The sequence below is a fragment of the Fundulus heteroclitus genome, chromosome 8 (assembly GCF_011125445.2).
Source record: "Fundulus heteroclitus isolate FHET01 chromosome 8, MU-UCD_Fhet_4.1, whole genome shotgun sequence".
Classification (NCBI taxonomy): Eukaryota; Metazoa; Chordata; class Actinopteri; order Cyprinodontiformes; family Fundulidae; genus Fundulus; species Fundulus heteroclitus.
In genome coordinates this window covers 26,537,894-26,561,691 of record NC_046368.1, presented here as the reverse complement: position 1 = coordinate 26,561,691, position 23,798 = coordinate 26,537,894, and the positions used below count along the sequence as shown (strand labels likewise).

General features: G+C 41.4%; 1 protein-coding gene across 1 annotated transcript in view; it reads left to right on the top strand.

The window, feature by feature from the left end:
• The first annotated feature begins 386 nt into the window (after window positions 1-386).
• The window catches only part of zmp:0000000846 (tenascin), a 39,311-nt gene continuing 15,899 nt past the window's right edge, over window positions 387-23,798 (top strand). Inside the window, 23 exon segments of the mRNA XM_036140474.1 lie at window positions 387-893; window positions 1,203-1,288; window positions 1,290-1,547; window positions 1,549-1,578; window positions 1,580-1,918; window positions 1,920-2,025; window positions 2,028-2,065; window positions 2,067-2,360; window positions 2,362-2,524; window positions 2,883-3,146; window positions 3,233-3,348; window positions 7,184-7,337; window positions 8,255-8,524; window positions 9,560-9,745; window positions 9,840-9,929; window positions 10,122-10,385; window positions 11,796-12,194; window positions 13,512-13,937; window positions 17,321-17,596; window positions 18,935-19,207; window positions 21,884-22,159; window positions 22,245-22,517; window positions 23,066-23,377. Of these exon segments, the coding sequence (XP_035996367.1) occupies window positions 431-893; window positions 1,203-1,288; window positions 1,290-1,547; window positions 1,549-1,578; window positions 1,580-1,918; window positions 1,920-2,025; window positions 2,028-2,065; window positions 2,067-2,360; window positions 2,362-2,524; window positions 2,883-3,146; window positions 3,233-3,348; window positions 7,184-7,337; window positions 8,255-8,524; window positions 9,560-9,745; window positions 9,840-9,929; window positions 10,122-10,385; window positions 11,796-12,194; window positions 13,512-13,937; window positions 17,321-17,596; window positions 18,935-19,207; window positions 21,884-22,159; window positions 22,245-22,517; window positions 23,066-23,377 (5,356 nt within the window). The 5' untranslated portion in view covers window positions 387-430.

The following is a 23,798-nucleotide window of genomic DNA, read 5'->3' as shown; positions in this document are numbered from 1 at the left end:
CCAGTTTGGTTTTGTCATCCATCCATCCATCCATCCATCCATCCATCCATCCATCCATCCATCCATCCATCCATCCATCCATCCATCCATCCATCCATCCATCCATCCATCCATCCATCCATCCATCCATCCATCCATCCATTTTGTAACACGTCCATCCCTTGTGGGATCGCGAGGGGTGCTGGTGTCTATCTCCAGCTGTCAATGGCCGAGAGGCGGGGTACACCCTGGACAGGTCGCCAGTCTATAGCATGGTTTTGTCATGGTTGGTTAATTCCTATCAAACAGAGATTTGCTTGTGTTGATCAAGAACAACTTCAAAAATTCACTTGAAGTGTTGTTGTTTTTCTTTTGGTCTTCCAGATTGCTCATTCTAACCAGGATTACCCTTCAAGCCAAAGGTCCACCAGTACCTTGCCCCACATCTAGCATGGGCATGCGCAGTCTTCTGGGATGCCTCCTTCTCATTACTTTGATTGGCACGTCAAATGCTGGGTTTGTCAAAAAAATCCTGCGCCACAGAAGACAGACTCTCTCCCCCCCTACAGAACACAATGTCACTGTTCCCAGTGCAGGGCACCCTGTGATTTTCAGCCACGTTTATAACATCAATGTTCCTGCAAGTTCCTTGTGCTCGGTGGACCTGGAGGCACCAGAGGGCACACACCTCCATTCCAAAGACATAGCGGCCATGCCTCCAGGCCAACATGTCACCGAACATACTCTCAATGGAGAAAACCAGATCGTGTTCACCCATCGTATCAACATACCTCGGCAGGCCTGCGGTTGCACCGATGACTTCCCAGGCCTGAAGGACCTTATGAGCCGGCTGGAGATGCTTGAAGGAGAACTTTCAGCTTTGAGGGATCAATGCAGCAGTGAACAGCTTACAGGTAGGTCTGTCCGCCAGCAAAGAAATACAATCCTGTATTTATTCAATATTCATGCAGAAAAGAGTTTTGCTATAATACCAATTAATCCCCTGAGTCTCCCTCAGTATGAGTTACATCTGTTGCATTCATCTATTTGGAGTGAGTGCGTGGGATTTTATTTTGGGAGTTTAGCTTTTTTCTGACAAAGTACATCCCAAAATCTCATGAATTCCCTTTTAATAAACTTTGTGGTGAAATGCTGTGTCAACATGATGAGGTACTCTACAAAACATCAACTTTGTGAACTTTTTTCCCCCCCCTCTCTCTTAGGTGAGTTAGGAACAAAACCATATTGCAATGGCCATGGAAAATACAGCCCTGAAACCTGTGGCTGCATATGCGATCCTGGCTGGAGGGGGACCCAATTGCACTGAGGGCGAGTGTCCCGCAGGCTGCCAGGACCACGGCCGCTGTGTGGACGGAAAATGTGAGTGCGACAAAGGCTTCACTGGAGAAGACTGTGCCCTCAAGACCTGCCCTACGGACTGCGGAGTCCATGGCCAGTGTGTGGGAGGCGACTGTGTCTGTTCGGACGGTTTCTTTGGTGAAGACTGCTCTCAAAGCCGGTGCCTAAACAACTGCCTGGGCCGTGGCCACTGTTATGATGGAGACTGTTGTGTGTGAAGAACCTTGGACTGGCTCTGACTAGCTCAGAACTCATCTGTCCCAACGACTGCTACGACCGCGGACGCTGTGTGAATGGTACCTGCTACTGTGACGAAGGCTTTAGCGGGAGTGATTGCGGAGAACAATCTTGCCCCAATAACTGCCACGGCAACGGCTTCTGCATTGATGGCAAATGTAGTTGCACTGCTGGGTACAGTGGCAGAGACTGCTCTCAGCTCACCTGCCTGAAGGACTGTACGGCAGAGGAACGTGCTTCAATGGGATGTTGCATCTGCGACTCGGGGTATCAGGGTGAGGACTGCAGCCAGCTTGCTTGTCCGAATACCTGCAACAACAGAGGCCAATGCATCAACGGGAGGGTGCTCTTGTGACGTCGGCTTCCACGGAGACGACTGCTCCGAGCTTTCTTGCCCAAACCAACTGTCTGCTGAAGGGGCGCTGTGTTAAGGGCAGTGTGTCTGCGACGAGGCTTCGCTGGTGAAGACTGCAGCATACGCACCTGCCCGTTCAAACTGCTATGGCCGTGGAGAGTGCATTGAAGGACGCTGTGTGTGCCACATAGGCTTCGGGGGCGAGGACTGCGGTCGGCTGGAGCTTGCCCGCACGACTGCAAGAAACCAAGGCCGGTGCGTTGACGGGCAGTGTGTTTGTGACGAAGGGTTCAGCGGGGAAGACTGCAGCCAGAAAGCTTGTCCCAATGATTGTCTGGCACGGGGCCACTGTCTCGACGGAAAGTGCTTCTGTAAGGAGGGCTACAAGGGAGACGACTGCTCTGTGCTCGCGTGTCCAGAAAACTGCAACACACAGGGGCCGCTGCGTCAACGGGAGGTGCACGTGTGAGAGCGGATACGAAGGGGAGAGCTGTGCAGATCTGAGCTGCGTCAACAACTGTCAGGACAAAGGCCGCTGTGTGAATGGTCAGTGTTTCTGTGATGAGGGGTACATTGGAGAGGACTGCTCTGAAGGTAAGAAGCTCCCTGTATCAAATATACACAGAAAGATTTGGCCGTTAAGTTTCTGAGAGTTTCCATCTGTTAATTTAAAGTACTATAAAAGTAAAATCAGGGTGAGGTCATTTCTTTCTATTCAAAGTCACTACCCACTAATCCTGAGAGAAAGAATTTTGGTGAATATAAAAGTGGCTTTTGGTTTGTGTGCTGAAGTTGTATGCTCTGGATAAGTTCATTTTTGGCTATTTTTCACACCACAGCCAGATGTAGTCCGAAAGTTTGCAATACTGCCACATGGACATTCATCGACTGAAGGCTTGAGAAACTACATGAAAACACAACCTCTACATCGTTTTTTCTTTCTTGTTTTCAGTGTCTCCTCCGAAGGACCTGGCCGTCGGCGAGGTCAGCACAGACACTGTGGACTTGTCCTGGAACAATGAAATGCTGGTCACTGAGTACCTCGTCACGTACGTCCCCACCAGTCCAGGCGGTCTCCTCATGGAGTTCACCGTTCCCGGAGATAAAACTGCTGCCACCGTTAAAGAGCTGGAACCTGGCATTGAGTACCTGATCAGCGTCTACGCTGTGCTGAGCAACAAGAGGAGCATTCCAGTCAGTGCTAGAGTGGCTACACGTACGTCACAATTTTCTCTTGATTAGCAGACCGAGATTTACCTTTGGCCAAAAAAAATAAATAACTATTGTCCTCCATCTTGGCAGATCTCCCACAACCAGAAGGTTTGAAATTCAAATCAGTGAGAGAAACCTCTATAGAGGTTGTGTGGGACCAGCTGGACATTTCCTTTGACAGCTGGGAGATTTATTTCCGCAACACGGTTAGTATATCCGACACTTCTATTAAGACTTTCCTTCCTGTCTCATAGCCATCATGGAAAAAGTGAGAGGCGATAAATTGTGCCAGCTTTTTTTCTTCAAACTTCAGCATAAAAGATTTATTTCAGCGCCAACCATTAAATTTATTTGATATTAAAGCCTTCTCACTGAGGGCAAATCAGGCTGTCAGGGAGCTAAACCCGCTACAAGGAATCTGAGGCAGACATGCTTTGAAAGGAAATGACTGTGCCGTGCTGATAAGTGAGATCCCTTTGATTTTCTATCCTTTCTAACTTTTACTCGTCTTTAAATAGACTGTACTTTTTCTGACCTTTATGTTTCTTCTGCTGCCTTGCTGTCACATGCTTTATTGGATGTGAGGCCTAGAAATCAGTTCCAGCCCTTTTTACTTTGGCTGATTGGTAAAGATTGATGCAGCTCCAAATAAAAACACAAAAGGCGGAACATTGTGACACCTCTAAGTTACCAGAATCAGATAATACAACATGATTCTAGTTTAGGTGTCAAGCATTTCTTTAATAAACTAATTTCTGCCATACTATAAAAACCACACCAAAAAACAGTAATAATCCTTCTGTCACACACAAAAGACATTTTCCTTAAGACCAAACGGTATGTTGTAGGCATCGGTTGGTAAACTCTGATGTGATAACAAATATGGTCCAGGTAGTTACAGTGTTATCTCATTACTCATTAACTTGTAACATCTATTTGTAGTTATTCTGGTCTTGACGCACTAATAACAAACACTAGAGGAAGCAGTCCTTTAAAAAGTGTTTGAAAAAACAGCTGATCTGAAGCCCTAAACAAAAATGTAAAGCCATTACTAACAGAAATTAAATAAAACCCTTTTATAAAATGTAATATTTGGAGGCGTTACCCTAATTATGTGCTATTTCTGCTTTCTAACCTAAGAGTGGGAACCTGAATAATTGATGGAGGCCAAGCTTGCTGTTTAGGTTGCTAGCCTGCAGGAGGCTACTGATAGACATGCTAAATTTGGTAGCTTATTGTAAATGTTTTATGTTACTGTTGTACTTTTCTAATGGTAAAAAAATCCCACTACCACTACAACATTTTTTAAGGAAAAGATTCAGAAAGTGTCCCCTCCTTTGTCCATCAAACACAGCTTACTGACAGCTTGGAGCAACAGAGGAGGGATGGAGGTGTTAATTTAAAGTAAAGGTGTTAATTTAAATTTAAGATAATCCTGCCTTATCTTTTTTATCAAAAACACGTTAAATCATAATGTCGTGATAGAAAATGTAGGTTCCTTTGAGAGTTCTTAAAATGGCAGTATACCTTTGGTTAAGAGACATTTTGTTTAGCCTGTGTCAAAGAGTTACTGGCCATGACCCAAAAATAGCATTTAAACATGAAATAGTTTGGACTAATTTAAATAAGAAGATATGAAGCATCATTATTCTCTGCGAAAAATACCATTAAAACTTTGATTATTTTCACTAATACAGGGAGTAAATAAAAATCACAGCTGTACAGTAGCGCTGTCTAAAGGTATCAGTGAAGGAAAAGGCCACAGAAGGCTAATTTAGTACAAAAATGTTGACTTTAGTTTGAAAATGCATATCTGTAATAAACAAAGTGAGAAAAAACCAGAAAGTCTTGGCAATGTCAGTGGCAATTCTTAACAATGGAAAATAAGTGTAATAAATAAAAAGAGACACATTTTGTGGGTTGTCAGGTTGAATGTCTCAAATTATTCAATAACATCCAAATAAAATGACAAAATCATATCCATATATTATTGCTATAATACAATGGGTTCTCCCTGATTTTTTGTCCACATGTATCTAGATATCTGGGAAAACAAATACATTTCTAAGCTTTTTGTCCTTTAATTTACATCACTAAAAATTATTTCTGTAAACTCTGATCAAAGTGGAGATTTGAGAACTTGCCATTGTTGTGTTTATGTGTATAAATGGCACAATGGAGTTTTACAGTATGCGAGAAATAATGTGGTGCTGACATCACATGTGCAACCATTGCTATTGACTTGACCGTGCAGTGCAGGAAAAGTGAATGTTATCAGAGAGGTCCTGATTTTTCTGTTGGTTCAGATGATTTTTGCTTGTTTGTTTTTACAAGCCCAGCTGGTCTAATACATTGAGGTGAAAGGGAGAGATAGCTGTTTTTTTGGGAGATAATAATTTCAATATGGACCCAGCTACATGTGTATAAGGCCTTAGATATCCTCTGAATTGGCCCTTTAAAAAATGCAAACAAAATGTATGGATGCCAACTCATTTGAATCTATAGCATACAAAGCTACCTCTGAAAAGATTCACCTAACCCCAGAGCTGGATTTAGTTCCTAGTTTTATTACAGTTTTTTTTTTATTGCTTTGACCTTTTTGAAGAAACTGGCAACCTCTCAGTTTTCATCATCACCATCTCAGCAGAGCAAAAGACACCTCTTGCAAATGAGTTAACCCATTCTCATTGGTTTGACACATTCTCCTCGCCCTTTTGTAAAACAGTTAACGCAGATGTCATTCATGCAGTCCAAACTCCATTGCTTTAGCTGTGGTAGCAAAACAGAAACTATATGTTCCAAGCTCTTAGAAACTTCTTGATCAGAATGAAATCACTGAAGCACCTGATTGACACTTCTTTACACAATTTTTCAATATGCAATCAGTCTGCAGGTTTTACATAAAAGGTGCCATGCTGTGTGTTGTTCTTTGCAAGCATGGATGGTCTAAGGCAGATGAGAGTCAGAGTAAGAGGTAGACGGGTCAGGGGAAGAGGAGTCCGAGGAAGAGGAGTCCGTGTGTGAGGTGGCAGTGTAGCTGGAAGGGCTCAAGTTACAGATGAAATTCGGGCAACTGTGATTGATCATGTGGTAAATCATGGCCTTTCACTTAGAGGGGCGGGACAAAGAGTCCAACCTGTTCTCAATAGAAACACGGTTGCATCCATTGTAAGAGTTTTTCAATGGGAGAGCAGGTATTGCTGCTATACAGTATATACATCTCTATCTATTCCTATAGAGGAATTCTTCAGTGCATGGAGATGGAAAGTATATGATCACCGCCCCTATGAGCAGATGCCCTTGCTCAATGCAATGACTGCTGCTGCCCATGATATAGATGCAGAGGCATGTCAAGGATGGATAAGGGATGCAAGAAGATTTTTCCCTAGGTGCATCACAAGGGAAAATATTGAGTGTGATGAAGATGAGGCCATGTAGACTATTCGTCAAGAGAGAAGAGACTAGAAGAGACAGACAGCTCTAGTATCTTCTGTTGGAATATTTCATTTGTAGCCACAATCTGAAGAAAAAGAATGAATAATCAATGAAATTTGGATCACAGCATATCTGATTCTGGATCCATTCTTTGCAAGAAGGCAAATTTGACTACAAATGACATGTAAACTGCGTACAGTCTTTGGCTACAATGAACCAGCAATGCTGCACTGATTCACATTGTGCGTGGTATTTTGTATTCTGTTGCCCCTTGTGTAATGGGTGATTGGAAGGGCTCAAACTTTTGTGTGCAAGCTGTGTTGTTTGAGGGCAAAATTTGCTTTTGGTTAATATTTTAAATGTTTTGGCAGAGTTAGAGCCTTTTGCAAACAAAATGTGTCATTTTGACCATTGGTGCCACTGTTTAAGCCTCTGTGTTAACTGTTTTGAAAAATGCGGATATTGAGTCAGCTGCATCAGAGCAATCAGTAAAAACTGTACACTCAAGTTATGAGAAACAATTATGTTTCTCATAATTGGGAAAACTCGTCTCCTAAGAAGTTTAATTAATGACCTGCTGATTTAAAAATTGATGTGTCTCAGCAGAAAGAAGAAAACGGAAAGGTTGTTAATACCCTTCCGCGGTCCCAAAACGAGTTTCTTCAGTCGGGGCTTGGACCGGGACAGGAGTATGAGGTCTCTATCAACGTCCTAAAGAACAACACTAGAGGGCCCCAGACATCCAGAACAGTCACCACAAGTAAGTTTCAGGATTTCAAGCAAAGATCAGGATTAAGATCCTCATGAGTGTAAAATGTAATCAATCAGAGAAAATAGGATTATAAATGGCTCCCAGGCAAAGTTTCAAGTGACTGGCTTTCTTCAAAGACTGATAAATAAATAAATAATTATACGTTGCTGAGTGAAATTCCTAATAATGAGAAGAGTTACAACAGGAAATCCCTGCTGGTTCAAATTAGTTTGCAACTCTAAATCATAGCTGTGATTTTTTTTCTCTTTAAATCTTGCCTTTAGCTTCTTTCCCCTGGTTAGTGACATTTTTTATTGCTCAAATACCTTATACTCAATGTTATGAAATCCTTCCAAGAATCTTATGCAATTGTTGCAGCCTGCCTGGCCAAATATCTTCAGTAGTGTGTCTGGCAAAGTCATTTAGTTTTCAGGTCTGCGGTAAGGGAACCCCCTAGATTTCTGGACCCCCACATTTTATTAGCGATATCATTTATTTAGGTAGGTTGAAACTTGGCACAACTCCCAGAAATGACTGATCAAAGCTCAAAGCTTTCATAACGTCAGCCTCCCAGAGGTTCTTTTGGGACTGGATCTAGAAATATGAAGGACAGAGGTCTCCTCCAGATGTTAACACAGGAGATTTAGCAGGTAGCAAACCTAAGGCCAGAACAAAGGGGAATAATGCTGTAATCTTAACAGCATTTCCTGTTTTGATCAAATTTGTTCCTACCTCTGGCAGAAAGTAATGTAAATTATCAGCCATTTAGTTTCCTCTAACTCTTCTTGAAAATTTCTTTTGACAAAGTACACAACAGCTTTTAAAAATTTGGCTAATTTTTTCTTTGGCTTCCTAAGACATCAAGTTGAATTTTCTCTTCAGTATTTCCTGAACCTTCTGTTCTGTTCCCTGATCTTCTGCCTCAGAGATTGACGGCCCCAGGCAGGTGGAGGTGAAAGACGTTACGGACTCCTCGGCTCTGATCAGCTGGAATCTGCCAGTGGCTCCGGTGGACGGGGTCACCCTGATTTACGTGCCCAGCTCCGACCCTTCAGATGAAACCACAGAGGACATTTCCCCAGCAGACAAACAATACAACATGGACGCTCTGAGACCAGACACGGAGTACACTGTGTCCATCATCTCAAAGCGCGGAGAGGCAACCAGTGACCCCATCACCACCACGTTTGCTACAGGTGCGAGTTTAATAACCACATTTTATTTTATGCTACATACCATTCAGAGCCAGTGTATTGGATTGGGGTCCTTTACAAGCCATTTCAAAGGACCCTGACAAAGCTTCAAATCTGATACTTGTTTTTGGGTTAGCACCAGCCGTAGAGCTTGCTGAGGTTGTGCGCATTTTTAAAAATCCTGATTTATTTTCGGGTATGTGACTCATAAGACTATCTCGTGCATATTGCTTTGTTAGACCAATGATTCTTAGTTTTCACTAACAATGCTCCACCTGCTTTGGCTCCACGCTTGTCCAGACGTTTTGAATTGAGAAAGCCTCCTGGATGGGAAGCGAAACGTCTTCAGCTTCAGAATAGTAGTCCAGTTGTTTTATTTTTTTAACCTTTTTTTTTCTTGATTGATCATGACCTGGATGACTGAGAATCTTCACCAACATTATAGTTATACTTTCCACATCTTTGATCAAACAATCGTGTGACGTATCGATGGCAAATAATTAGTGACAAACGCAACACATTACAGAAGTAATGAAGCAAAATGTATTTATTAAATGTATTTTCATTCTAATTTTTATGTTAATAACCACTCACTGAGAGAAGTTTTAGGCAACCCAAAGGAAGATTCCTATTGGAATGAAATTCAGCACAAACACACAGACCAGTGAGAAGTTGTAACTATTTGACTTGCAAGTGGCCGTCATTCCTATAGAACTGGCCACAGAGGGGGAAAGTGAGGAGTAAAAGTGTTACAGGCAGTGACTGTAGCATCCAACGGTCAGTCAAAGCAGTGAGCGAGGGCCAGCAGACTCAGAGGATGCCTTGTTGAAGTGTTAGACACATGGGTGGGACACTTAACTTTCCTTTTAGTGTGGTTCATCAGCAACTGCTTAAAAAAAAACAAGATAATGCTTTCAAAACTTGGACACTAAGATGACCTTCATGGACTATGATACATTTATATTCATTTTCACTCTGTTCATCGGAGAAAAGCAAAGCATCAGCATGAAACGGCTGTTTTATGATTCCCCCTCCCAGCACTGGATGCCCCCACAGACGCACAGGCTGTGTCCCAAACCGATGACAGCATCACTCTGGAGTGGACCAACAGTCAAGCTGATGTCGGCAGCTATCGGGTGAAATACAGCCCCATCTCTGGTTCCAGTCACGGCGAGAGAGTCTTCCCGCGAGGCTCTGGACGCACCACGCAGGCTACCATCACTGGTCAGTATGGAAAGAAGGGGCGTATTGTGTGACACCCAGAGTTCCAGTTCTCTCACCATACGGCCATTTACCCTCCATCTGTGGTGTACTGCAGGGCTGAAGCCGGGGACAGAGTACGGGCTGGGAGTGACAGCCGTGAAGAACGAGAGGGAGAGCCTCCCTGCTACCACAAACGCAGCAACTGGTGAGAGAAGCAGCCTCACAGCTGTCCAAACACTCCTCCCTCATCATTACACAGAATGTTCTGTTGGTACAAGCCGAGATAAAACTTTTGTAAGGGCCAATTATTCATGTGTGTGTGTCGAGAACGCCAGGAAACGTGTCAGACACGACGTGTTTTGTTTTTATCTGAGCGGCTTCGTGTGCCTCCTATCAGACCTCGACCCCCCCAGAGATTTCAGAGAGGTCGGGTCCACGGAGACGTCTCTCACCGTCAGCTGGCAGAAACCTCAGGCTAAGGTCAGCGGCTACAGACTGGCGTACATGTCCAGCGATGGCCGGGCTGAAGAGGTGAAGATCCCGGCTCCTGCATCCACATACGTCCTGTCCGACCTGACTCCCGGTATGAGCTACGCCATGACTTTGGCCGCGGAGAGGGGGCAGAGAAGGAGCAGACCCATCTCCCTCTCAGCATCTACAGGTGGGTGGGCGACAGTTCGGCGTTTTTTCCAAAAACACACGCCGTCATGATTTACAGGCAGAATGGGATCACTTAGGTTAGATTTAGTCGGTTGCACGGTTAAAAATAGCACAAGGCTGGTCTATAGGTGCAGTTTCTTGAAACACACAACCTTTGAAGAGAGGGGAAAAGTGTAGTCAAACATGCATTGTAAAAAAAATAAAAATAAAATAAAAAACGGTTTTGAAATATTTAATATTTTGAGAAATGTACAAACAGGAGAGCAGAAACAATTTGTTAATGAACTGGTGAAATTGTTGTAAATGAAGCTCCAACGTGCCTTGCAAAAGTATTTTGCACTCTTTTTTTTTATCTCAGCGTTATTAAGGGGATTTTATGTCATAGACCAAAACAGTGCAGAGCATGATGGTCAAATGGATGAGAAAATGACACCTGCAGCTCCTCCTACTGTTTGTCTGATTAATGTTCCCCTCTCCCATGAACACTTGCATTGGTGTCATACGATTTCCCTTTTTGGATGATAGACTAAACACTCCTCTTCCACATCTAAACTATACCCTAGCCTTGTGTTGTTCTGTTACACAAAATCCCAGTAAAACGCATTGATGTTTGTGGTTGTAACACAACAATATGTGAAAAAGACTGAGGGGTGTGAACACTTGTGCAAAGCATTGCATTGTGGAGCAGCGCAAAACAGTTTAAATCTAAAACCATAAAAAATGTAATGTTATATTGATACGTGATACTCCATCCATCCATCCACATACATACATACATACATACATACATACATACATACATACATACATACATACATACATACATACATACATACATACATACATACATACATACAGACGTACATACATACATACATACATACAGACGTACATACATACATACATACATACATACATACATACATACATACATACAGACGTACATACATACATACATACATACATACATACATACATACATACAGACGTACATACATACATACATACATACATACATACATACATACATACATGCATACATACATACATACATACATACCTACATACATACATACAGACGTACGTACATACATACATACATACATACATACATACATACATACATACATACATACATGCATACATGCATACATACATGCATACATGCATACATACATACATACATACCTACATACATACATACAGACGTACGTACATACATACATACATACATACATACATACATACATACATACATACATACATACATACATACATACATACATACATACATACATACATGCATACATACATGCATACATACATACGTACATGCAAACATCATTGAGTAGATGGACCAAAGATAAGATGTCATTCTGTCTGGATTTGTGCCTTTTTTTCCCCTTTGTAGCCACTTTCACTTTTTATTTAGCGGCCTCGGACGACCGTAAACAAAGGACTTCAACAGGCTCGGAGGACAATGTCAGTAGCTCTGTAATTTTAGAGCTGCCTGAATCGCAGATTTTTGAGACAGAGCCCGAGGACGAGCATGGAAAGCCGACTGTCTCGGGCATTGCGTCTGATGGATTTGACCCCTCTGGGAAGCTGAAAACTCACAGTGCTTCTGACGAGGTCGCTGTGCGATATGAGGACACTCAGAGAATGTGGGATGGGAGAGAGGTCCAACTCTCCGGAGATTCAAATGGGGCTAGAATCAGTGGCCTGATGCCATCCGCAGAATATGAAACTGAGTTGTTTGGAACAAAGGGTAGCCAGGTATCTTCACCAGATGAAGCTGTTGCAGTAACAGGTACAAGGTTCTGTTCAAGTGAACAAACTTTCACAGTTTCTCATTCTGACAAAAAATCCTCTGTTTCATAGAACAGCTGTCACAATAGCTTTTGCATGCATTTATAAGAACAACATATTGCATCTTTTTACTGCATCTGCTTTGACGTGTTTTTCCAAAAGGCCAAAGAACCCATCCTGGGTTTTTATTTTGTACCTTCCAGGACTTCCGTACTTATAGGAAGGATGTTGCCTTTTGAGGTTTTTGCTCTTGTAAATGCAACTATTATCCTTCCAGAAGACATTACACCTCTATCGTGCCTTGCTTAAGTATCCGTACCTCTTGAATTTCTTTCAGATTTCCATTTGTTTTACCCTCCACAAATCTGTCCTATGCTGAAAAGTGAGAAGAAGTGAAAGTTGCAGATACCCTTAAAGCAATGCAGGAGATATAGCAAGCATGTGGAAGAACATATTCTGGTTAACTCAAAACATATTCATGCGCCACAACGTTCCATCGATGCCTGATAAAACTGAGAATCAGTGGCATGGCTTGAAAATTGTTGTTCACATACTTCCATGCAATCTTCCATGCAATCTGACTGAGCTTGAGCAATTTTGCACAGAAGGAACAATTTGTCTCTGGATGCGCAGTGCTGATAGACATACCCCAAAAGACTGTTAGCCGTGATGCAATGGAAGGAGACTCTGTTGACCCGTGACGGATGATCACAGGTGCTTGCCATATTTTTAACAATTCTGGTATGCAAAGTGTACAAAAAAAGTCATTTTTGCTAAACTTTATAGTTTTCACGGTGCTGTGTGTCGATTTCTTAATAGAATTGAAAACCACTCCAGAAACCTAAATTTGTGGCTGTATGGTGACGAAATTTGAAAGAGTTCAAGGGGTGTGAATACTTTTCCAGTTCACTATACTTCCAAACTACTAGATCCATCTCTCTGCTTCCTTTCACAAAATGTCATATTTCTCTTGCAGTCAGAGGAAAAGACAGCAGACGTCATTCGCATGTAAGCAAGCCATTAAAACTGACTCTTACAGGCTTTGCTTAGAGTAGCCAGGAGTCTGAATGGTTCTGCATGCCTTCGCTAGCTGAAGAGAGCTGTGTACTTCCACTGCGGTGGACTACTCAGTACCTTCAAGAGGTTAATGGCACAAACTCAAGTGTCATTAATGGGCATGATCATTCGGCTTGGAGAAACGTCTGTGCACAATTGTTTGTTTAATTGAACTCGTTTTTCTTTTCTCTCCAAGGTCTTTTTCAGTTAGCAGCCCGCCTGGTAGGAAATTCACAATTTAACTAGCTTTTATTCACTTTAGCTCCTCCAGATGTACTTGCACTGAGCATCAAAGAAGCCCCGACAACCCCACAGTCTGCTGAGGACGAGGAGAACCTTGAACGTGTCTACAGTGTTGACAGTGACGCAAATTCTGACAATGAAGCGATGATCTCTGGGGTCGGGCCTGAAAGCTCAGGCGTGGAGCTTCTAAGCAACCTCTCGGCCAATGCCACTGCCACGAGCGTGCGCCTGATGTGGTCGGCGCCCGATGAAGCGTTCGACAGCTTTTCGGTGGAGCTTGTTGCTCTTTCGGCTGAGGCAGCGCAGCCTCACGTAACCACGTTGCCTGGAAGTTTTAGGAAGGCCAAAATAGAGGGTTTGTTGCCCTCTACGCTCTATGAAATAACGCTGCAAGGGCTGATGGAGGGGAAGCGATCGTTTCCTCTCAGAGTTGTGACCACAACAGGTACACTGACCAAATGCTATCTCTTGCCATCGGCATCATCCCAACCCGTCATCCTCATCCTAATGTTCATTTTATGTTGAGTAAGGAGCTGGATGAAGTGTTGCTTTCTTTCCACAGATGGTTCATTTCCTTACCATTGAATAGATACTGACCGCTATTGGGATCTAAAAATTAGAAAGCTTTAGATTTTATCAATGACTTTATGGTAAAATGAATGCTAAATCGCCTTGAAATATGTTTGATTAAAAAAAAACTTTAATTTAAATTCCAAGGAAAGGGTTAAAGGTACATAGCCATGTGACATACTTAGAAAAAAAAAGACCTGGTGGTTAGTCCTTTTTGAGGCCTGATAAGAATCCAGTGCCCGGGATGATGACCAGATTTAAACAGAAGAGGCGACCAGCAGTATCACAGAACTATCATAATGCCAGGTTGCTTACATAATAAATCACTTGTAAATCATGCCTGACAGAGCCTCACCCTCTGCAATGCCTAGCAGTAAAGCGACATCTCGGCATGATTGAAGACCAACCGTTATTAATTAAATACACCAATCTACAAACTTTAACGGCCTCAAATCAGAACGTTTACTCAAGTCAGTCGGTCACACTATATTCCCAGCGACATTCCAGTCTTTTTTCTCTTGGAAAAAAGACTGATATATATATATATTTATGTATGTATGTATGTATGTATGTATGTATGTATGTATGTATGTATGTATATATATATATATATATATATATATATATATATATATATATACATACATACATACATACATACATACATACATACATAAATATATATATATATATATATATATATATATATATATATATATATATATATATATATATATATATATATGTCAAATAACGTGGCTATGCACCTTTAAACTAAATCCACAACACTATGTGAAACAAGACTCAGTAATACAGTATTTATATTTTTTGTGCAGTGATTGCAAGTTGCAAGTTATATAAATAGTAACATAAATAACTTTGACTTTTAGGTAAAAACTGTTTTGGTATATTTGCGATGAATCCATCTAGCGCAACCATCCAGCTGATAATACAGCCTGTTGAATCTGGGCTTTGTGCTGCAGTTCAGTGTTTCTGCTCCATACAGAACATCCTTTGGATCAGCCTCTTCTCCTGACCAGAGTTTATAAAGTATGAGTTATACAACACAAATCAGTCCTCTGTCAAATGACACAAAGTATAACATCAGGAGCCCATGAAGGTGCACAATGTTTTAGTGTCCAGTTATCCTGACACAAATATGGCCTTTAAGGGCGAGCCATAAGTAAAAAGCCTCTAGTCTTCGTTACAAAGATCTTAGTTAGAAGGTTATGCATTTAGTTATGCAGAAGGCCGGTAAATACTGACTGTGGCGCTGTTAACATATAATTGGAAGGACAAACGAGGATTCAAATAAACGAGGGCAAAACAAAGCATAAAAAATAAAGTATTTTCTTCTTATTACGTAGAAACATCTCTGCTTCTAGTATATATCCTCCTGCTGCTATTGTATTTTGATTTTCTCTAGATGATCATGGGAGACACTTTAACTACACAGTTTATATATTTTGTCATGATTTTACTCAAAACAAATGTCTATTGTCACCAGTCTTTTTTTGAAAGCTTTTTGAAATAACAGCTTTTTATGATATAAAAATCCTTTAAAGCAGCATTTAATCAGCTGAATACAGCTTTTGTGAATCCATATTGAAGTAGTTTTGGTGGAAAATGTTGCTTTCGAAATGTAGATAGCAAGTTAATTTAATTTTTTTTTTAAATCTTTGACCAGTGGTCCCCAAACTGAACTTTAAACAATATTTTCAATAATTAATATTGTAGGTTTTTGTTTTTATTTAGACAACATACTAAAGAAAAACAACACCTTAAATATTCGTATTTCCAGTTTGTGTATCTATAGTCATGTGAAAACATCAGGACACCCTATGAAAGCCTGTAGATTTGGACATATGGATATCTAAGATCAATTTTAACCATACTGGCAAAAATTATGGAATATATATATATAAACAATAGATATTTAAGAAAAAGTACCTTTTAAAACATTCTGTAAAACATAATTCATCACTTTAAAGGGAATAAATTAGATCCCCACATTTATACCATTGTAAAATGGCTAAAATTACACACAGGAGAATCAGCTGCTTTTCATTAGAGAATTGTTACTCAGCATTTTCAGGACTTGTCTTTTTTAAACCTCAGTCTATTAGTTTGGTGTGCTCCTGCCTGTTGAAGAGCGAGTGAATACCATGAAAAGAAGATTGTAGCAGTCTATGAATCTAGTGAAGGTTATAAAGAGGTCTGAAAAGAATCAGAAATCATCCATTCTTCTGTCCAGAAAGTCACCTACAAAAGGAGACATTTAAAACAACAACCAAGCCCAGGTTTAACCGTCGCAGCAATTTCTCCTTGAGAGCAGACCAAAAGGTGACACCTGCATGCCTGTGCATTTAGAAAGAGAGAGGAAACCTTTGCTCTGTGAGAAAAACATGAAGGCCAAACCGAAGTTTGCCTGAAAAGAACGTAGCCAAACACCAGGACTGTTAGAATAATTTTCACTTTGATAGATGAGTCAAAAAATGCATTATCTGGACTCCAGAACAGAAGACGTGTTTGGCATAAACAACATCATACCAACTGTGAAGGGTCATGGTTCAGGCATGCTTTGCTGCAGAAGGACCTGGCCAGCACACCTTCACAGACGCCATTAAATCATCCATTTGTTAGAGAATGTTTGATGAAAAGGTGATACCATCTGTAAAAAGTTCAAACAGAATTGCAACCTGATAATGACCCAAACTCACCAAGGATCGGCAGTAAAATAGGTACTAGAAAACCTTGGTCAAAGCGCAGGTTTCTATCTCATAGAGATGCTGCTGGGTGATTTAAAGCATGCTGTAATTGCAATAAACCTCTCAAACATCTCACAGATAAAAGCAGCAAACCTTCCTCATAAAAACGTCAGAGACTGGTAGATGGCTACAAGAAGTGACTCAGTAAAGTTATTTCATGCTAAAGAGTGTAGCACTAGCTTTAAGGTTGTCCTAACTTTAGTTAGAATACTCATCCTTGTTGATATCTTTTATTTAATAAGTAAACCGAGCCACATTTTCATTAATTACCTGTAATCAAATCACATTCTTTTCTATAATAGGTGAACACAAGATTAGACATTCACACGTAAGCATCTCTCTTGAAGTCTTGATAATTAATGGGTGGTCCTAATTTTTTCACATGACTGTAGCTGTCTATCTGCATTTTACAACAGGATTTATAATGAAAACAACGAATGATCTTTTTTACAACCCCAACTGATCCCAATTTGATTTGTCTGTCTACCAGCGGGGCTGGAGCCAACGCTAGGGACCCTCGTCCTTTCTGACATTACATGGGACAGTTTCACAGCATCCTGGAGCCCCTCAGGGGGGGACTTTGACAGCTTTGTCATTGAGGTAACAAACATGGAGGATTTTGCAGAGAGACAGAACCTCACTCTGTCTGGAGACGCCTCGAGCCTGGTCATCTCTGGACTGAATCCCAATACCAACTACATGGTTGGCTTGTATGGGATGCATCAGGGTTCCTTCCTAGAACCCCAGTACAGTGAAGCCACAACAGGTACCTGCAGCTTACTGTGTTGCAGTCAAGTTTTCCATTATATTCTTTCTACTTCAGCCAAAGTTTTTTTTAGCACCCGAATGTTTAACCTAAATGTCCAACAGACAATGAAAAGCAAAATCTTGGCTGCATGAACCGAGTCCATCGTAACAGCCTGGTATGTGTTTCGATATAACTCTCCAACGCCAAGGCCTCAGGGCATTGGACTGCTGCATCCTAACCAGCATTTCCTGTTTCACCCCGAAGCCACAGTTTCTGTCTCGTTGAGAAAAAAAAGGAAGGCCGCTGGGTATTCAAACCGCATCGTGAAACAAAGCGAACGTTTGTCCTCTGCTCCCGCTCCAGTTACCAAAGTGCATGAAGCCCGTTCTCTTCCCCTTACCATCCTTGCATCGTGGTCAGGCCTGTCGCTGATGCGCTGCAGTGATTGCAAAAGCAAAAACCAGTAACTCACCCTCCCCCGCTCGATTTGCCTCGACGCCGTGACCATTTCATTCCATCCGTCAACCTTCATTCGGTTTGCCATTAATTAACCTTGAGCGATCATTTGCCCGTGTGTTCGGGGGCTCACGGCATGAGTGAGTATCCTTCTCAACTGGAACTCTGTGAGTTTGTGGGAGTGAAAGCGAGATAGTTGCCTGCTGTGCCAGAAGATCCAAGTAAATGTTTTCATTTTGAACCACTGGGTGGCAAATGATTAAACTTCTTTCTATTATCAACGTAAAAATGCTTAAGAAGTTTTGACCATGTGCTGCCACATTTTTTTTTTTATACCAGGTGCATGTTGGCACTAAATCGTCTACCTGCATCACTGCATGTGAAATATAGATATTGACAATAGCTGGAACATTTATTCTGCATGTTGCACAACATAAACGATGTACCGCATGATCAAGTAGTACTTTAGAGGCATTAACTCTTCCTTCTTAACTAAGAAAGAAAAACAAAATGATCCAGTTCAACTTTCAGGGCTGTCATTTTCGATGTAAGCGATGGCTTTTTAAAGTACTTATCCAGACATGAATTGATGCTAAGTATTAATCCTTTTCAAAAGAGCAAATAGGTGTATTTTATGTTCAATTTAATACGCAGCTTAACTGGTGGTGCTGAATCTTCAGTTAGCATCTGTGCAGACATATGCATGTATTTAAACATTTATTTAGCTGCTCCCGCTATCAGGTGTTACTTTTTGCTGATGGTGAGCCTTCTGTACACCTTTGTTTGCTTTTAACAACGAGTCAATAGAGGCATTTGCTAATAACACCTCAGCAGATGCAATTCTAATATATATATTTACAGAATGACTGACACATTTCTAACTGTGGTTTCTTTCTTCAGTTATTCAGCCAGTGGTTGGCAAACTGTATGTCTCAAACTTAACATCCGAAAGCTTTACGATCCACTGGAACAGCACTGAAAGGCAGTTTGATGGTTTTGTCCTGGAGATAATTGACTCAGACTGGCTCACGGAGCAAAAGGAGTATAACATATCTAATAACATATCGTCCCAGGATGTCACAGGGCTCAGGCCCAGCACTGATTACATAGCCTACCTCTATGGGAACTACAAGGGATCTCGCACAGGAGCTGTCAGTATTGTTGCATCAACAGGTACTTTAACTTTATGTTCTTAAAAATATAACAGAAAGTTTGTTATTTTCTTTTTTTTTTTGCCTTAGTATCGAAATAAAAAAAAGAACGTTTCCATGACTGTCAAAACAGCCATGCGAAAAACTAAGTACACCCTTGCTGCTTTCTTTAAGTGGGAAACGCTGCTTTTAAAACGGACTTTTAAAAATGATTAACTAATCATCTTAAAGTGTGATCACCAGTATATGGGTGAGTCATTCTGGCAGTTTGGTATTCTTGAACATACAGTAGTGTGTTATAATGCCAAAGTCAACAGAGATCAGCAATCACCTTAAAGGAGCAATAATCAAAATGTTGCCACTAGGTGTGCTCTTAAGCGCTGTATGCAAAACAACACAATTTGTGTGGCAAGCCACACCTCTCTCTACCTCCAGAATCTAAGCACCAGACTAGTTATCCGCTTCAATTTTAATTTTTTGTAAAAAAAAAAACAATGCCCTGAATGTACGCAAAGATCACGGTGGGCAGCTCACAAGCCCACTGGGCTGCATTTAACAATGCTAACTGGGTAAGCTGGGCTACTCGCCTCACAGCCTGGCCGCTACTGATCAAACTCCAACAATTCACCCACATGCCACAATTGTAGCATCACATAGAATTTCATCAATATAGTGACACAAGTCTAACAAGACTAACACCAAGAAGATAAAAAATAAATAAAAAAACAGCATTTGACTTTGTGCTGTATCACCTGAGAGGAAAAATTAGCTCCCAGTCAAACTGCAGCTGCTTCTGCTTTCGCAATGCTCTCCACCTTTGAAACGCGAGGCCATTGTTAATTCTCGTTTTGTCTCTTTCCCGACATCTTTTTTTACCAAAGACCGTTGTTTTTGTGGTAATAACAGGTCCTGCTTGTCTTCAGGTGAACATGATCTTAGACAGGAGCTGTACACATGCACATACGCGCTCGGCCGCCCTGGCTTTGTAAACAAGAGACTGGGGTGTGACGTCATAGCATAGTCCATCTAAAAAGATACCTTTAGTTCTTCACAAAAAATAAATTTTTGTGCTTTCTATCAAAAAATATAAAATTTTGCATATTGCTCCTTTAAAGAAACAATTGTTGCTGCTCTGCCCTGCATTTAAATTGTTTACTTTTAAATCACTGCTGCACCCTGTACTGTAATTTAGTTTTACTGCAATTTACCAGCTGTATGCAACAAAATTTCCTTCTGTACGCACTCTGTGCATACATAAGGACAAATAAAGTTGTCTAAGTCTAAGTCCAAGCAATGTGGGAAGGGTTATAAGGCAATTTTAGCCAATCTTTAGTCCATGATTGGACAATGAGAAAGAAAGTCCACATTTGAAAAGGATTATTCAAAAGTGGAACGTGTGATTTGCCCTAAGATCAACCTTGCAGTCCTTAGAGAAATGTACAAAAACACTTTAAAACAAAACTAAATAACCATGTCTTTGATAAGTACGTTACCAGGAGATTTTGTCTTAAAAGAATAAGGTAGCATGTCTAACGTTTGCCAGCCAACATCTCAGCAACACAGGTCTTCTTAAACAATCTTTGGTCAGGTTTGACCTTAAGTAGAGATATTAACCTTCTATTATCTGTTAAAAAGGATAATGGAGGCCGATGAATTGGGCTTGTTGTGAAACCAAAGGGGTCGGACACTGTTCCGGTTTGTTTAATTTGTGTAATCTTTTGCTAAATGGCAAAGCTAGTCTAATCAGATATAGGCTGTGTGGAGTTCTCAATGGAACAGCTCTCCCCGTGAATTAGAAACGTACATTCACTTAGTTAGCTCAAAGACACCCATATTAACACAAGCTGGAAAACAGATAAACGTCTCCATGATGATACATTCCTTCTACAGACATCATGTGAGGAGACCACTCCCTTGGAGGAGTGTATCTCAGCTTAGAAAAAGAGCATGTAAAGTGTACTCTTCACTCTTTGACTGAATGGTGATGCCTGGCATGGCTTTGTTATAAAAGTCAAGGACTGTAAACCTTATGATTGCTCCGTATTAGAATAAGTGGTAAAACTAAACTCTGAAATTGAGTCATCCTTAGAGGATGTTTATGGTTGTAAGCTTCTTAGAAAAGTTAAAAGAACCTGGAAGCAGCCATGATGTTAGAATGGTACCGTGGGCACCCACACTTACAACACCAAGCTGCCATTTAGTGTAACCATGCACTCCCTTGTATATCAAAGTACTTCGAGTAAGCTTAAGACTGGGTCATCAACAGGACTATGATCCAAAAGTCTCCACCCAGTCTTCAAAAGGATGCCTGAGAAAGAAAGGTGTAAAGATGTAGCAAAGGAATATAAAGAGTACTATGCAGATTTTGAATACCAGCAATCTTCAGTGAACGGAAGCAACGTTTCAACAAAGAGAGAGGAAAAAGTTTCTATTTTCAGAGACCTTCACATAAAAACAACAAGTTCTTGCTAGAGAACTGGATTCTAAAAGAGACTGAATCATGGCGTGTGCTTAGTTTTTTTTAATGAGTGTATTGACAATCATGGTAAACAGCGATGGTATTTTACAAAAGATGTTTGCGTAGTATTTCCTTAAGTTCAGCAGTAGTTGAGTCACTTTCTTAGGCATGGCATTTTAAGACGAGGCAAGTACAAGCTTTTGATTGAATGTATACCATATTTTTTTCTCTCCCTTATAGCTGAGGAGCCCGATTTGTCCAAGCTTGTTGTTTCTAACATTACCTCAGACAGATTCTCTCTGTCATGGCGAACAAGAGAGAAGGAATTTGATAAGTTTATAGTCGAAGTCAGAGAGTCGGCTTTGCCCTCGCAGGCGATGGGGCGCGCTCTACCAGGAGACGTTCGCTCCACGGTAATGGCCGGGCTCAAAGCAAACACGAGCTACGACATAAAGCTTTATGCCAGTGAAGGTGGCAGACACAATACACAGCCTCTCCTGGCTGTAGCTACAACAGGTATCCCAGTAACACTGCATGTATCAGAAAAGCATGTGTGCTCAGGACGAAGTAACTCAAACGTCCCATTTTTCCCCTTGTTCAGAGGAGGTCCCGCAGTTGGGGACGATAGTTGCTTCTTCCGCTAGCCCCCATCACATCAGCTTGTTTTGGAACACATTGTCAGGCCACTTTGACAGCTTCGTTATCCAAGTCAGTGACTCGGAGCAGCAGTCTGATACGCTGGAGTTCAGGCTACCTGGTGAAGCCCGTAACATTACAGTCCCTAACCTGATGGATGATACGGGCTATAACGTTGAGGTGTACGGTATTTCTCATGGACGTCGCACTCCCTCTGTATTCGTCCATGCTCTCACAGGTACTGCGTGGTTTACTGATACCCCTTACTTTAAGGATCTTTTCTGAAGTTTGGTTGAATCCTAAGATGCACTAAGAGCCAAACAGGCGTCCATCAACGCCAGTGAATTATTTTCTCAGTTTCTTTCTAATAGATATTGACTTCAGGTGTCATTTACTGCCATCATGAAGGCTGAGTGAGTGTGCAAATACATATTGAATTGTGATATAGCTGTAGGTCCCACCTCTGATGGTCATCCCCTTCTAGATTGCTTTGGCCTCATAGTTTTGTCTTTTATATGGATGCTGCAGATGACACTGTTTTATATGTATACGTCTAGATGTAAATTTTAATAAAAGCCTTAAGCACTCCTTTAAAACTAAATAACACAACTGTTTTTAGTGTATAGATCAGCTATAAATATAGGAATTTGATCCTCAGGCTTTCTAGATACATAAGTATAGATACTATGTATTTGCTTTTGCAACCACTGCATACATCATACTTCCTAAATGAAATGTCATATCCCCTCCAATCAAACCCTCCCCCCTGCCTACCTTCCTTCCCAGCTCCTTTACCTAAAGTGGAAAACTTGACCATATCCAACGTAACCCCCTACGGTTTCAGAGTGTCCTGGGAAGTGAGGCAGGAGCCGCAGCCGCTGGAGGATTTATCCCCCTCTGGTGGCAGTTTTAGCCACTTTCGCATAGTGGTGACAGACTCAGGCTGGCTGTTGGAGCCTCAGGAGTTCACCGTGCCAGGAGACCAGAGTCACCTGGACATCTGGGGCCTCATCACCGGCATTGGCTATGAGGTCAAGCTAACCGGGGTGTCTGAGTCTGGCCTTCTCTCTCGGCCCCTGACTACAGTGGCTGTGACAGGTACCGCTTACAGTGCGCTGAGAGGGCCCTCGTTTCACTAAACACTTCTGTTTCTTGTTTTGCTGCAGCTGCTCTATGTGCCCATCTAAAGCAGTTAAATCTCGAGACCCAGTTAGGAGGTTTTACTGTTGTAACACGATGCGTAGATCTAGATAAATACACCCTTGGTTAAAATCTTTGGACCATGAAATGAATTCCGAGGGCTCACATTTCACACCTGTGGATTATAACGAGGTTGTAAGTATAGCTTTAATTGCAATAAGAAGAAAAAGGAATAAAAGACAAAAATAATTAATAAATGCAAATTTGAATTTGCAAAACTGCATTTAAGCTCATTTGAAAAGGATGTTCATCAGCTCACCAAAGCTGATAGGCTTCATGCCATTTTCCGTCATGCTTTCCTAATATATTAACCCCCTGA